General features: G+C 62.2%; 1 protein-coding gene across 2 annotated transcripts; it reads right to left on the bottom strand.

The window, feature by feature from the left end:
- Positions 1 to 1,010: 1,010 nt before the first annotated feature.
- Positions 1,011 to 14,885, bottom strand: Ccdc88b (coiled-coil domain containing 88B). 2 transcript variants are annotated; one of them, XM_027944020.3, is made up of 27 exons: positions 14,780 to 14,885; positions 14,334 to 14,506; positions 14,050 to 14,161; positions 13,898 to 13,967; positions 13,760 to 13,818; positions 13,589 to 13,672; positions 13,354 to 13,497; positions 13,019 to 13,164; positions 12,784 to 12,865; positions 12,503 to 12,661; positions 11,809 to 11,955; positions 11,546 to 11,654; positions 11,243 to 11,379; positions 10,005 to 11,162; positions 6,857 to 6,984; positions 6,652 to 6,769; positions 6,213 to 6,308; positions 6,000 to 6,140; positions 5,272 to 5,528; positions 4,797 to 4,940; positions 4,468 to 4,654; positions 4,210 to 4,355; positions 3,919 to 4,017; positions 3,564 to 3,730; positions 2,862 to 3,068; positions 2,664 to 2,732; positions 1,011 to 1,484 (listed from the first exon to the last, which is right to left on the bottom strand). In XM_027944020.3, exons 1-27 carry the CDS (start codon positions 14,837 to 14,839, stop codon positions 1,429 to 1,431), a joined length of 4,455 nt encoding a protein of 1,484 aa, XP_027799821.2. In that variant the 5' UTR covers positions 14,840 to 14,885; the 3' UTR covers positions 1,011 to 1,428. The 2 variants fall into 2 exon arrangements, with proteins under 2 accessions (XP_027799821.2, XP_027799822.2); XM_027944021.2 differs by lacking the exon at positions 14,334 to 14,506.
- Between the last annotated feature and the right edge of the window lie 886 nt (positions 14,886 to 15,771).

Here is a 15,771-nt window from a genome sequence, read left to right on the forward strand (position 1 = left end):
AGACAAGCAGGCGAGGCCAGCTGCTGCCTGCACAGCTCAGACAGCTCCTGTCCCTCCAGGGGTCCTCTGGCTCTGGGTGCCAGGAGGGCTAAGAGAGTGTAGGAACTGGGCCTCAGGAAGGAATACCTGGCTGGGGCATGACTCACTGGCCAGCACTCACCTGGCATGCACGAGCCCTGGGTTCAGTCCCCAGCACCGCGAAATAAGAAAAGGAATACCAAAGCCACACAAGGGAAGTCCCCTCTCCCATCAGGCCCAGAACCCCTGGCTGGCCTGGCCTTCAGAAATCACCAAGCAGGGTTGGGCAGCCACAAGAGCCCCCAACCCTAAGACCTCCGGGAGGGGGCCCTCAGCTCTTCTGTCCACTGGAGGGCAGCGGCCTGCCCTGACTCCACCCTCCTGTGGAGAGGAGGGAGGAGCCACCCTCCCAGCTAAACCTGCCCCCAAATTCAGCCTGCCTCAGGTCAGCCCCCAGCAGCCCCGCCTTCCTTCCCCTGGGTGGCTCCAGGTACACTGACTCACATCCTGTCCCCAGCCTAATTGCCTCCTTCTCAGGTGTCATCCTAGAGGTCCTGATCAGAGTCCCAGTGTCCCTCCCACCACTTGTGGCAGCTCCTGGTTATAGATGACACTCCACCTAGTGAGCTGTGAGCTACCCAAGAAAGGCCTCAACCCCAAAGGGGTGGGGGAAAGATGAGGAGGCCAGAAGACACGAAGGGGAGAGGAGGGTGCCCTGGGGAGGGAGGGCAGAACCACGGGGAGCACACTACCCTGCGGCCCAGAACCCGGGCCCAGGCCCCAGCCGCAGCTGGCTGCCCAGCACACCACCCCCTTCACACCCATTGGCACTTCCAGGCTTTGGCAAACCTGGCTGGCTACATCCCGGTGCCCTTTGCTGCCCTGTCCACCCAAGGCCATCCGGCCACAGATCCCCACCAATCAGAAGGACTGGGCCTAAAGGTGTTCCTGGAACCTCCAGCTCATGGATGCAGCCAACAGACAGCACAGACTCAGATGGTCACAGCCCAGCTTTATTCTCATGTCCCTCCAACCAAGGCTCAGAGATCAGCCCAGGTCACGGTCCCCAGGGAGTGGGCCTTGGCTCCCCGTCTGGACCTGGCAGGGGGTTCTCTTGCCCACTCCTGAGAGTCTCCTTCAGCTGAGGGATCCCCCAGAGACCGCCTCCTCAGTGATGACCGCAGGGCCGCACTAGGGGCCACTCGTGGGCCGTCCCCAATACCCACAAGCTGGTCCCAACCCCATCTAGGGGCTCCAGGGCAGGCTGTGGGGAATTCAGGGACCCAGGCCTCTTTGTGCAAAGACTGCCCTGGGGTGCCCTGGCTTCCGGAGCTCTTGGACGGTCCGGGAACCCCACTGACACTCCAGCGGCGAGTAGAATGGTCTCGTGAGCTGACTGTCCCTGAGTTGTCACTGGCTGAGGGAAGGGGTGAGGGGATGTTTCTCCGGCTCCGGTTCCTCAAGGCCTGGAAGAAAATGCTCAGCTCAGGCCTGCCTCCCTCGGGAGGATGCCCAGACTCCAGGGGACCACAGGGGCCCCATACCTTCTGCCCACCCTCTGTCTCCTCCAGACAGGCCGCACTAGCCAGCCCTGGAACAGGCCAGACCTTCCTTCAAGCTGTACTCTTGCTAGTCCCCAAGCACACTGGCACCTCCAAGTCTGCTTCAACCTCTCCTCTCCGAGGCCACTGCATTCCTCATGGAAGCCACACGTGGTCTCTCGCACCCCCCATTTCTTCCATGCCCCACTTCCTTCCCTGAGCATTGTCACCTCTGACATTCTGGGGCGACATGGTCTGAGGGGCTGGGGCTGAACTCCATGTGCATCCAAGGGAAATACCCACTGGACTTCAAAGACTCGGGAGGAAGAAATAATGTCAATGTCTCACGGTGACCTTCTATAGGACTACATGTTGAAATGGTAACATTCAGGCATATTGAGTTAAATAAGATAAAGTTATTTTTTATAATATTTATCTCTTCAGTTTTTAGGTGGACGCAGCATCTTTATTTCACATTTATGTGCAAAGACTGCCCTGGTGCTGAGAATCGAACCCAGTGCCTCACGCACGCTAGGCGAGCGCACACCACTTGAACCACATCCCCAGCCCCCAAGATAATGTTATTAAAATTCATTTTACCTGTCTCTTTTTACAGGTGATGAAGCTATTAGAAAAGTAAAAACTGCTCATGTGGCTCACATCCTATTTCCATTGGGCAGGACTGTTGTAGATGATGATTTTTTTCGGGGCGGATTGGCGGGGAGTGCCGGGGAATAACTCAGGGACACTCGACCACTGAACCACATCCCCAGCCCTATTTTGTGTTTTATTTAGAGACAGGGTCTCACTGAACTGCTTAGCACCTCTCCATTGCTGAGGCTGGCTTTGAACTTGGCTGCCCCATCCTCCCGAGCCGCTAGGATTACAGGCGTGCGCCACCACACCTGGCTGATAATAACGATTTTCATGCGTCTTGTTTCTGTCTGCCTTCCTACACCAGAAAGTCCCTTGCTATATCTGCAGTAGCACACCACCTGGCACTTTGTAATGGATCCTTGTCAGATGAGAAAATGAATGAATGAAGTCAATCTCCCAGGGGCCCCAGCGAGACAGACCCCCAATCCTTCCCGAGACCCCACTCACCCTCTCGGCTGGCGTCTGCTTCGTGTTCCTGGAGTGTCTTATTGGGACCATCCCATTCCACGACAGGTCCTGGGGGACACAAGGCAGCCGCTGCGCCCATGGGGCCAAGACCAGAGGACAGGAAAGAAGTCCCCTCTGCCAAGGCGGTGGGCACACAGGGACTTGGGGGCTCACAGGGACAAGGATCTTTCCCCTCACCTTTGCCATGGGCACTGGGTGCTCCCAGGGGGCCTGGACGGCGCTGGCGGAATCGCTCCCGGGGGGTGTCCCCTGGGCTGAATGACTCGGAGCTTCGCCCCACAGGGAACCGCGAGCTGAGTTTCCGCCGCTGTCCCCCTGCCAGGGTCTCCTCACGCAGGCAGAGGGAGCTCTGGGCCCGGCGCATGGGTGCCGGTGAAGGGGACCCTGTGAAAGGCACAGCAGGGAGGTGTCAGGGAAGTGCAGGGGGTGCCGGGCAAGCAGAGGTGGCCATGGGTGAGGCTGCCCAGGACCAGGGAGACAGGCGACAGTGCAGAGCAGGGGACAGGCGGACGAGGTGGCCGCGGAGGCCCTATGCTGCCTTGGAGCTGACTCGCTGCCTCACCTTGGGCAAGGGACCTCCCTCCCTGGGCCTCAGTGTCCTCATCTGCTATCTAGGATAAATGACCTCTCTCTAAAAAGACCCTGCCACCGCAAGGTCCTAGGATGGGGTAGGACTGGGTGGGTGACAGCAGACAGGAGGAAGGGCCAGCAAGAGGAACCCCAAGAGCCCAGGACAAAAAGTGGCTGAAAGCATCTGGACAGGTCGGGGTGGGCAGCAGGGAAGGCCAGCGGGGACATGGGTACAGGCAGGCAGTAAGGCAGGCGCCATTAGGGGGACATGGGGTAGGGACCTCCTGGTCACCTGGCCCTCAGACCCACCTGTCCCATCCGCCTCCCTGCCCTCGGGGAGCTCCGTCTCCGGGGGGCCCCCCAGGCTCTCGGTGCTGCCAGCCCCATCGGCCCCCAGGCGTGGCCCCCCATGGGGGACCCCCTCCCTCCGGGGCCGCATCAGCCTCTTCACCTTGTCTGCCAGCCAGCTGCCCTTCCTGGGGGCAAGAGGGCACAAGAGGGCATCAGGACGGGAGGCAGGAGGGAAGGCGGGTGGTCAGGGATGGCAAAGGCCAGGCTAACCCTCACTAGGGCCTGCCCCTGAGCTGGGCCAGGGGTTAGAGGACAGGGCAGGCAGGGGCCCAGGTGGCAGGATCCCAGCCCCAGGGAGGCGAGGGGGCCTCACTTGGTCCGGGGCAGGGGCCCAGGCTCTAGCACGCGGTACTGGTCCATGATCTTCTCCACCAGCTTCTGCTTCTCCCGGCGCAGGGCATTAAGCTGGTCCCTGGGAGGAGTGGGGGGCGGGGGATGAGGCCCTGGAAGGCCCAGGGAGGAGCTAAGCGCAGTAGAAGGTTCCCGCGTGCAAGTGTGCTGGTGAGACTAAGCCTGGGCGCTGGGTCTGGCGCTTTTCCTGGGACCCCCTGGGCTCCCCATGAAGCCCCCCAGGAGTGCCGCGTCCCGCCAGCGGCCTGCTCACAGGTACTCCCGCTGCTCGCGGTGCAGGTGGTCGCGGCTCTCCAGGCTGCGCTCCAGGAGCTCCCTGTTCTCCCGGCTCAGGGCCTGCACCTCGGCCAGCAGCTGCCGGTTCTCCTCTTCCTGGGCACTCCGGAGCTCGCTCAGCAGCTGGCAGGTGGTGGCACTGGTCAGGAATGACTGTGGTGCAGGGCGGCCTGGTGGGCCCTCCCCGCCCCCCTGCAGGCCGGCCACCCAGGGCCGCTGCCACCGCCCACCGCACCTCACACTGCGTGGTCAGCCGGCAGGCGCTCAGGTCCAGCTGCTGGTTGGACTCGCGCAGCTGTTGGCTCTGCATCTCCAGCTGTGCCCGCTCCAGCTCCAGCCGGGCCAGACGACCCCGCAGCTCTCCACGCTCGCCCTGCAGCTCCCCTCGCTCCCGGGACACCTCTGCCAGCAGCAGCTGGGCTCTTTGGAGGCAAAGAGAACTGTTTTCCAGGGGCCAGAGGGGCCAGGCTGGGAAGAGGAAGCAAAGCAGGCCCACAGGGACAGTGACCACCACACGGGGACCCACTTCACAGAGGGGAACCCTGAGCCCGCGTGGGCTGGTACCTCTCATGCTCACTCTGCAGCCTCCGCAGCTCTTCCTCCAGGCCCCGCTGTCGATGTCCATCCTGCATGAGGCGGTCACGCTCTGCCTGCAGGGCCACCTCCTGAGCCTCCACATTGGCCCTCTGGGCCTGCAGCTGTTCATGCCTGAATGGACAAGGGACTGAGAGGACTGTGGAGCCCTGGGGCCGTGGCAAGTGGGTGCTGACTTGTCTTGACCTGGGGTCTGTCGTCTCCTAAGCATTGGTAACCAGATAAAGCCACAGGGCACGATGCCATTTGGGGGTGCCACCACTCCCAACAGAGGAGCCCAGCCATGTGGGAAGCCCATGCCCCCAAGAGGGCACAGCAGCAGCTAAGGACATCAGAGGACAAAGGTGGGGTACAGGTGTGGCTTCCTGGTGGGTCAGACTTGCCAGGAACCTGCTCTGGGTAACGGGTGGCTGGAGGGAGGAGCCACATCCTCGGGGGTGCGCACCGGCCCTGCAGCTCCCGGTGGGCCAGCTCCAGCGCCCGCATGTTGGCCTTGAGGTCTCGGTGCCGTGCCAGCAATCCCTCCAGCTCTGTCTCCTGCCGCCGCTGCAGCTCTGCCAGGGCCTCATGGTCCCGCAGCAGAGCCTGCTGCTGCCCACGGGTCTCTTCCTGGGACCGCCGCGCCTCCCGCACCTCTTCCTCCAGCACCCCCAGCTTCCTGTGCAGCTCCTGGCCCTGCATTGCCAGCATTGACTTCTCGGCCTAGGACCAAGGAAGGAAGGAGCCTTGTGGTGGAACCCCAGGCCTAGTAGGGGGTACAGGAAAGGGGCCAAGGGCAGAGGACGGGGGGGGGGACAGCTGAAGGCCAACTGAAGAGGTTAATGGGCCAGAAGAGGACAGAGGCATCCTGGGGACTGGGTGGCACCAGATTGTGCAGGGGAGGGCAAGAGGCCCAGGCAGAGATGGGATAGAGGGGGGCCAGCGTAGGCCACAGGGGAAGGAGTGAGGATAAGGGCTGGCTGCAGAGGAGAGGGTTGAGATGGGAAACGACAGGGTGAAACGGGTACAGCTGTCGGGGCTGGGGACTGGGACGGGGGAAGAGTGCAGAACAGGACAATATAGGCATAAACGAACTAGGGAATGGCAGCCAGCTAGTTCCCTGGGGGAGTGGGGAGGGAAAGGGCATAAAATAATACCAAAGGGCGGGAGCGGGGTCAACCCGGCCGCGCCCACCTGCAGGCGGTTGCTGTGCTCCTGGGCCCTCTGACTCTGCAGCAGCAGCTCCTGGGCCTGGCCCTGCAGACTTCCCAGCTGCCTCTCCAGGTGCTGGAGGTGCCCCTGCAGAGCCACCTTCTCTGCCACCAGTGTCGCGTTCTGCCCCGAAAGGAAAGTTAGAGGTGGCCACAGAGCTGACCCCCCCACCCACACCCTAACACCCACACTCACGCTGCGCTCCACCTCGATGAGCCGCCCGTTGTGTGTCCTTGTGATCGGAAGCTCAGCATGCTCCTCCGTCTCCAGACCCCCAGAGCCCTGGCGCAGCTGTAAGGCAGTGGGGACATGCAAGTGGCAGTGGCCACATGGGGATGGCACAGGGACCGTCATTGACTCGCTGTGATGGCACTAACTGGGCTCACTGGAAGGTGGCGGAGCCCAGGCCAGACAAGCACAGCAGCCATTTCAAGCGGGGATTCCATCCACTTGAGGAACAGGGGAGACAGGCCCCAAAAAGGCCTCACAGCCGCCTGACCCCCAGCCCGGTGCTGCTTCCAGCAAGCCCCAAGGGGTGTGAGAGGAACAGCTTGCCAAGAAGCCAGGGAAGGCCAGGGGACAGCAGCCCTGGATGACGGCTGGCCAGGGCCCGGGTCCCCGGGCCTGGCCTCACCCGGAACAGCTCCTCTTCCAGCTGCAAGGTCCGGCTCTTGAGCTCCATCAATGCTTCCTCCTTGCTGGTGGCCGCCGCCTGCAGCTCAGCTTCCAGCCGCTGCTCCAGGCCCCGGTACCTGCCAGGAGAGGCCTTGGCACCCGGCCCGTGGCTTTTCCCTTCCCCATGCCCTGCCTGCCCTCCTATCCCCGGGCGCCACCCCCACCTCTGCTGCTGGTTCTCCTGTTCCTGAAGAAACTCCTGGCGCTCCAGCGCTGCCCGCTCCAGGTCCTGCTGCAGGTGCTCCAGCCGGGCCCCCAGCTCGCGGCCCCGCAGCATGGCCTTCTCCAGCTCCTGAGGGCAGGGGAAGGCTCAGGGCGCGCGGAGGCGCGGGGCCTGACCCAGGGCAGAGGAGGGCCGGGGTGAGGCATGGGAGTGGAGGGCGGCTTTCTGCCCTTGCTCTGCCACTTGGGGCGGATGTCCCCAACCCTTTGGGTCTCTGCTCCCCCATCTGTAATATAGGAGCCAAGTCTGGCGGCCCGTAGGGTGCACATGAAGGATCTGGGGGTGGCTCGCCCCGAGTGGGAGACGCGAGCTGCGCAAAGTCTTCACCTCTCGCAGCCCGTAGTTCTTTCTCGTGTACACAGGGAGAGGGGCGTGTGCCCTGCGGAGCCTCACACCAGCCATGTGAAGGCAACAGGGACTCAGCACAGGCCTGCAGCACACCTTCCACCACAGGGGGATGGCCACAGAGGGCTGGCAGGACGAGAACTTGGGGGTTCCCAGGCCTAACCACAGTGGAGACCTCAAGGGTGGGTCAGGGCCTGTGATCTTTGGCGGTTGGGCCACACCATTTCAGGGGGAGAGGGTGGGAGGCCTCTTCTGGCCTGCGGGCCCCAGAGGGATGTCGGCCAAACCATTCTGACACATGGGGGGACAGGCAGGTGACACTGGCCGGTCACCTGCTACAACCTGCTGCTAGAAACCAACCCTGCCAGCCTCTGCTGCTGGTCCTGGCCTAACAACCCACCCAGGCCCCAGAGGGGGCACTGCACTTCCCTTCATCCATGGCCATGGCCTCTTTCTAAAAAAAAACTACAAGTCCCACAAGGCACTGCTGCCTGGCCAGCCACCAGTGACCTCTAGGGCCCAAGTACTGCTGGCTGGGGAGAGAGGGGATGTGACCAAGGCAGAGGCCCATAGCCTCAGCCCCAGCCCCAGCCTGAGAGGCTTCCACACCCCAGAGGCCCCTGGTCCCCTGCCTTCCCCAGCCAGCCGGCTCCTCCTGGGCCACACCCAGGTAGCACCAGGAACTGCTCCAACCAGGAAATCACAAAATTCCCTGTGCCCAGTGGCTTCCGCCCTCTAGGTCCTCGGAGCCAGCACTCTCAGCCCACCAGGCTTACCCCACCCTCCCTGCCCCACTATGGGTTCCCTCTTCCTCTCCTGATGAAGCACACAGTGGGGACCAGGCCCTACCCCAAGCTCTTGGTCCATTATAAGATCCTGTATGTCAGGTAAAGTTTTATTCCAGTTTTACAGGTGAAGAAACGAAGGCTCAGAGAGGCAAAGTACCTTGCCCCAAGCCACACAGCTGAAAAGCAGGGATTTGGGGATATAATGCAGTTCCTGTGGCCTGACAGAATCTCTTGGTGACACCCCATAGAGTCCACTCCAGAGACAGCCTCTCCACAACCATCCTCCCATTCCCAAACACCCCTCAGGGAGCACCTGCCCTGCATAAGCCCGAACTCCAGTCAACCCAACGGTCATCTGAGTAATGACTCCCCTTCTGTGGATCTCAGGTCCCGGTCTGTACCGCAGAACGGAACTGGACGCTCTTCACGCCAGAACTCCCAATTCCTCACCCAAGCGCCCCCAGCGCGGGCACCTATTGGCCCAACCGCCCTCCCCATGGCCTTGTGGTGCCCTCTTTCCCTGAATTGCCTCTCAATGGGGACTGACCACTTTGCCCATCTTAAACCTCCAGTGGCTGCCCACTCCCTTGAGGGGAAAATGCCAACTCCTTCCTTAGCTGGGAAAGAAGCCTAAACCCCAACCAGCAGGACCCTGCTCAGCCACTCTCCACCTCACCTCTCCACCCGCCTTCCACCCTCCCACAACTGGGCCTGCCCTTTGCCCTCCTCCTCCTCCATGAAGCCTTCCCGGATGTGGCCCTCCCAAGTCCAAGCTGCGGGCTGGACTCCATGGCTCTGCCACCTGGCATGTAATCACAGCCATGCCAGCTGCCCGGTCACCACTGTGTGCCCACACCTGGTACCGTCTGGCACCATAGAGATGCTGCTAAAACATGTATAAATGAACAAATGCAACTTTTTCCAGGCCTTCTCTCTCCTCTGTCCCTGTCCCTGTGCCAGCCACCTGCAACCCTGCTACTGCCTCCGGATGGCCCAGACCAACTGAGGTGACCCTCCTCAAACAGAACCCCACACTCTCACCCTTGAGCGGTTTTCCCTGCTGAGGATGGAGTAGCAACACCTTCCAAGCTGACCCCAGGCCCCTGCTCCTTGTGGGCCCTGAGCATCCTGAAGGCTTTAAAGTCATGCACCTTTGTAACCTCAGCGATTCAAAGGCTGAGGCAGAGGACCACAAGTTCAAGGATGGACTAAGCAACTTAGCAAGACCCTCTCTCAACAAAATTAAAAAGGGTTATAGCTTAATGGTAGCAATCCCCTGAATTCAATCCCCAGTACCAAAAAAATAAGATAAAAAGTCCTGTCCTTCCCCATCTAGTACAATCTATCTTCATGGTTCCTCCCTGAAGATTCTTTTTTTCTTTTTTTTTTTTTTTTTTTTTTTGGTACTGGGGACTGAAGCCAGGGATGCTTTGTCACTGAGCCACATCCCCAGCTTTTTTAGTTTTTATTTTGAGACAGGGCCTTGCTAAGTTTCTGAGGCTGGCCTCAAACTTGCGATCCTCCTGCCTCAGCCTCCTGAGTCACTGGGATAACAGGCGTGCCCACCATGCCCAGCTGAATAACCATTTCTTGGTCACTTTCAACATGCCTTGACCCAGCAGGAACTGGGTCTCTACACCATATCTCGGCCTTTCAAAGATGTGCTGAGACAACAAGGACTAGACCCCCATGTTACAGGAGGAGGCACGGGTGTGGAGGTGAGAAAACTGCTGTAGCCCAAGCACAGTGATGGTACCCAGAGACTCACCCCTCCTGCACCCACCCCATCATTGGCACAGCCTCCAACTGTGTCCTGGGAGGGCAGGGGTGGACCTGGCCTTTCTGTCTCAGGCCCCAGTTTGGTGCTGGGCACTCAGTGAAATCTAAAACCCCAAACTCCAGCAACCAGCCCGGAGCCCGTTTTTCTACCCCGGCCGTGAGCCCTGACGGACGTACCTCATTGAGGGCTTGCTTCTCCCGACGCTCCCTCTCGACGTCCTCCAGGTAGCCGCGGCCCTGGCTCTCCAGCACCTGCGCGCGCTCTTCAGCAGCCTCAGCCCTGGCCCGCAGCCTGGGTCCCTCACGCTCCCACTGCCTCCGCTCCCGGCCTATTGCCGCCAGCGCTTCTGCCAGAGCCGCCCGCTCCCTCAACGCAGCCTCCAGCTCCTGGCCAGATGCCTCCACTGCCTCCCGCAGCCGGGCTTGCTCCTGGGCTTGGGCCTCTGCCTCCCGGTGGGCCTCAGCCTCTGCCCTCCGTGCTTGGGCCAGCTCCTCAGAGATCTGGGCAGCCTCCAAGACTCGGGCCTCCAGCCTTCGGGCCTGGGCTTCCAGCTCAGCCCTAAGGGCCACAACCTCTGTCCTCAGCCGCATCACCTCCTCCCCGAAGGCCTCCTGCTCTGGGATACTACTGGCCAGGACCTCCCCTGGGATCAGTCCCTCCCAGGGCTGGACATCAGGAGCCCCTTCCAACTTCTGCACTGGTTTCTGAGGAGCCAGTTCCCTGACTGCTCTCTTCAGCCTCTGTTCATGCCCCCCGTCCTCTGTTTGTGGCTTGGCTAGGTCCAACCCCTTGCCCAGGGTCTCCCGCTCCTCTAGCGGCACACAGAGGTTGAGCTCTGAGGACCCCCTCTTCTGTTCAGGGCCTTCCTGTTGCAGATCCTGGGCCTCAGCCCCCGACCCGCCCTGGGGAGCCCCTCTCTCCCCAGTCTCTCCTTCCGGCAACTGCTGCGTGTCAAGTTTGATCTCTGGTTCCTGAGGAGGGACCACAGAGATGGGACTCCGGAGACAGACTCCAGGGTCATCTTTCTCCAAGGACCCCCGTGTCTCCACAGTAGGGTCTGATTCTTGGGCAGCCACATCAGAGCCACATCGGGGGGCCGTGGCAGCCACATGGAGGGGCCTCTCTGTCACTTCTAGGTCTGAATCTGATGCCTGGAGACACTCAGCTGACCCTTTGAAAGCTGACTCTGATGTCAGGGGAGCCAACTGGGGACCTTGATGCCTGACCTGGCAAACCAAACCCTGGGAGCTGTGGTCTGAGGCCAAGGGAGTCCTGGGAGCTGCATCCAGCACAGGAAGCACAGGGTCCGGGCTCTGCTCCTCCAGCAGGGGGCGCTGAGAGCATATGAGAGAGTCAGCCAGCCCCAAGGAGGACAGGGTGGGGCCAGCTAGGACGGTCGGTGGGGGGGACTCACCTGGCCACCTAGCTGTCCCTGCAGCACCTGAAGCAAGCCTCGAAGCTCCTGATTCTCCCTCTGGAGGGTCCGCAGCTGACCAGCCTCAACCTCCCTCATCTCATCTTGCAGGGAAGGGGCAGCTCCTTGCAGGGGTGCTGGAAGGGTGGGGCCGAGTCAGGACTCCACCCACATTCCCCAGCTCCTCACACAAACCCCATAAAGACCTGGAGGAAAGAGGGGGATTAAGGCAGAACCCCTCCCATTACAGCTGCAGAAAACCATAGGCAGCCCCCCCCTCCCTCGCATCGTGGCACCCCTCACCTTCCACAGGGGACCCAGGGATTGGTTCCAGCTTCCTCTGAAGCTCCAGCTCCAGTTCCACATTCTCCTCTGTCAGCTGGTCCACCTGATGTCGCAAGGAGTCCACCTCCTAGGGGTGGAGGGGGCAGAGTCAGACCAGCCTCCCCCACCACGGACAGACCAAGTGTGGGGGCTGCAGCACTGCTAGAGGGTGCACCACGAGCAGGGGTCACAGGGAGAAGAGCCACAGGTCAACCCAGCAGGGATCATTCAGGCAACCTCACCGACAGGGCCTCGCCCAGCCGGGTGTGCAGCAGCAGGTTCTCCCGTTGGGTGTGGTGCAAGCGGGCACAGCGGGCTTTGGCAGCCTCCAGGTGTTCTTCCAGCAGAACTTTGGAAGCCTCCAGGGCCCCTGAGAGCACCCGTGCCTCCTGGTAGGGGACACAGAAGTCAATGGTGGGACGCAGCCCCATGCACTCGGGACCTGGAGGAGCCCAACCCCTTTCCCCTGGGCTCACCACAGACCCTGGGACCCTCCCTTGCCTCGCGTCCCTGTCGGTCCAACTCCCTCCAAGGTCTCCCCAGGCACCGTCCCCAAGCACACGGCCAGGCCCATTGGTGCAGGCCCAGTAACTTGCCCCTGGAACCGCCATTCAAGGCAGCATCTTTCCGGGTCCTACTCTTCAGTCCACCCAACTCGCCAGGGTCTCATTCCAGACCCACCCCCCTACCCCTGTCCCCACCTTGGTCTCAGGACCTCCTACCCTCACACAGCCCCCATCTCTCCCCTCCGTTGGCTCATCTTCAAGAGGGCTTGCCCCAGACCACCCCCTGCCTGTGTCCTCACCCACCGCCCCTCGCTGTGATGGTCACACACCCCCACTCGCAATAAAGCCCGCCCCTCTTCTCCCCCCCCCCCGGCCCAATCTCGCCCCGCCCCCAGACTCCGCCCCCGGCGGGCCCCGCCCCGCTCCTCACCTCCAACTGGCCCCTGCAGGCCTCGGCCGCCCGCAATCGTTCCCGGCAGCGCCGCAGCTCCTCCTGCAGGCGGGGCAGGCGGGCCACCCGCTCCCGCAGCGCCTCTGCCTCCTCGCGGTACAGCTCGGCCCGCTTGGCCTGTCCCGACAGCGCCTGGGCCTGGGCCAGACGGTGCGGAGCTGGGACCAGCCAGGCGCGGACCAGAGAGAGGGACTAGGGACGTGAATGAGCGGGGCTGGAGAGGCCATGGGACTGGACTGGAGGGGAGCCTGGGAGCGCACCTCCTGGCGGAGCCTTCGAATTTCGGCCTCCAAGCCCTGCACCTCCTCCTGGGAGTCTAGCAGCACTTCGGCCTTCTCCTCCCTGAAAGCATGGGGCGATGCAGGGCATCAGAGAACCGCAACGCCCAGCCGGTCCCCAGCCCCGGCCCCTCCCATCCCCAGCGGAGCTGCGACCCCATCCAGGCCTCAGCGGGCCCCCTCCTCTCCGGTCCCTCCCCAGCCTGCCGGCACGCACAGCTCTTGCCGCAGGCGCCGCAGCTGGGCCTTGGCATTGGCCAGTTGCAGCGCCAGATGGTGCGAGGAACCCTCCGCAGGAGCCTTTGTAGGAGCTTCAGGCAGCAAGGGGGCCCGCTCCCGCTCCAGCAGCAGTTCTGCCAGCCTCTGTAGGAGGTCAAGGGTTAAGGGTCAGGAATCCCATGCCTCCCCACATCTGTTCCCAACCACCACCACAAGAGGAGTCCAGCTGTGACACTGTAATAACCGAGGACCCCAGGCCCTACCCGCACACCTGGGCCCCCAAACCCACTCCCCTTACACAGCTGTGTCCACCGGGCTCCTGCTGCCCCCTACCTGGGCCCCCAGGTCACGCTCCCGGGCCAGCCTCGACAGCGCCCCCATCAGGCTCCGGGACAGCATCTCCAACTCCGAAGGCGCCAGCTCCCCAGGCTCAGGCCCAGACAGCGCAAGCACTACACCGGCCCCAGGCTGGGTCACCTAGGGGCGCACAGAGGGTGGTTCAGCAGAAGAAGGAGGGTGGCGAGGATGTCCCCGGTGTCAGTCCCAGCCTGTCGACCTGCACGGGTACCTCCTGGATGGCGGCGGCCAGCTCGCTCTGGACCTCCAGGCTGAGGCCCTGGATGTGGCGGATGAAGAGCTCCCGGTGGTCACACTGCGCAGACAACGCAGCGGGTTGGCCGATGCAGGGTCTCCCTCCTCGGCGCCAAAGCTCCACCCTGCCCTTCCCGCCCCTCCTCACCTGCACTGACGCCCCCAACAACAGCCGAAGGAGGCCTTGCAGCTCCTCCACCGCCTCCTCTGCAGGGCACAAGCGACCAGGATTAGGGGGGTTGCAGAGTGGGGGTAGAGGCAGGGGGCATGGGGGAGGGGAGAGCACCTGAGAAGGGGTCAAACCCCAATGTCTGGAGGTCTGGGGGTGGCGACAGGATCAGCAGCTGCAGCTCCTCCTGGAGTGGGGACAGGGATGTGAGAGGCGCCTTCCCGCAGGGCATCCCCCTCCCGGCTCGGCTTTCCCTTCCCACCCCTCACCTGGTAGAAGTCCCTCAGTCGGACCCACAGATGGTTCAGGTTCCATACTCTCCAGGCCGCGGGTCCTTCGTGGCCCCTGACCATTCGAGGTCCCCCTCGGGAACTGGGGGAACTGTGGACACAGGTGGCAATGCGGGGAGGTGGGGTAGCAGGGAGGTGGGCTTAGGAACCCACCTTCCCAGGAGCAGGCTCCACCTATCATCCTCAGGGTCCTCCCACCAGCCCAGCCGGCCCCCTCCCTGCAGATCCCTTGGCGGCTGCCACCAGTCCCTGATGGCCCTTACATGATGCCCAGCACCCGGAGGAGCAGAGCCCCATCGCTGAGCCGCAGGAACCTCTTCTCTGGGCAAAGGGACCCTTTTTCCTCCTCCTCCTCCTCCTCCTCCTCCTCCTCTGCCTCCTCCTCCTCCCCGACTGGCTCCTCCACCTCCCCCACCAGCCCTGCTAGTCCCAGGGCCTGTGGGGAACAGAGGAGTCAGAAGGACTGGCAGGAGACCCCCAGCAGCACAGTGAATCCTAGACCCCTCTAACCTGCCCCCAAAGAGCCCCAGGACCCCTCCTCATCGATGTTCTATCCTCCCAATGGCTCTGGTCCGCGCGTTTTAGACCCGGTTCCAGTGACCAGCCCCCTGGACTTCACTCGACCGCAGCCACACGCCTCGGTGCAGCCCCAGTGCCTGCCGGCTGCTCTCACTTCCCCTCCCTAGCCCCGCTCCCACCTGCCCCTCACCCAGGTGGCCAAACTCCCATTCAGGAAGTCTCTGAGTCTGGGCCCCTTGCCCCCCTCCATGCCGGGGTCAGGGAGTCCTCCTGCTGTGGCAGCTACACCTGCCCTGAGAGGAAGAGGAAGTCCCCGACTAGGGGATCCCAGGCCCAGCCACAGACACCCTGTGCAGCTTCCTCCTTCCGGGTTCAGACAGCCAGGAGCCCCTGGAGTCCTGCTATAGTTCCCCCCACACCGCGCAGGCCACTAGCCTCCTCCCAGCGACTCAGCCAGGGCTGACCCCAAGGTTAGCCAGGGGAAGGTCCACAGTGCTCCTGGCTCCTGGCAACGGTGATGGAGTCCTCTGCATCTCTGGGCCTAATTTCTCCAGAGAGGTAACCTTAGTTGGGCACCCTCCAGGGTCATAAAGGGACTCTGGGCTTTGCCTTGGTGTCCTCTGATATGCCAAGATTCGTTCACTAGGACCTACTTCTTCCCCTCCTGATGTTCCTCAACTTTACCCAGATTGTCTGCCAAATGCTACAGCCTGGTTCAGACACCATCCCTCCCAAAAAAGCCTCCTCTGAACTCCAGATGGGAGTGGGCACCTCTTTTCTTGACCCTGCCCCACCCCCATGCTGTATACACTGGACTGAGACAGAGCTGTGGACAAATGACAGCAACCGGCCAGGCCTGTTTCCCATCTAGAAAGCAAGCAGGTTGGACAGGCCACACCGCACTGGGATCAGTGGCACGTGTCTCAGAGATAAAGAGGCTAAGAGGACATTCCAGTTCCCTCACTGCTCACTGTGTGGCCTCTGGACATTCTTCCCCTCCCCCTCTCCGTGCTGGACACTATGCTGGCTGCTGGGATGCAAGGAGCCACACAGTCCCAGTTCCAGGGGATGAACAGGACAATGGGGACCCAGCTGCCACTCAAAAAAGAAACATTGCAGCCATACTAGGGGCTTTGAAGCAGAGTGGACATGACCCTGGTGGTGTGGTCGGGGAAGGCATCC

The sequence above is a fragment of the Marmota flaviventris genome, chromosome 9 (assembly GCF_047511675.1).
Source record: "Marmota flaviventris isolate mMarFla1 chromosome 9, mMarFla1.hap1, whole genome shotgun sequence".
Taxonomy (NCBI): Eukaryota; Metazoa; Chordata; class Mammalia; order Rodentia; family Sciuridae; genus Marmota; species Marmota flaviventris.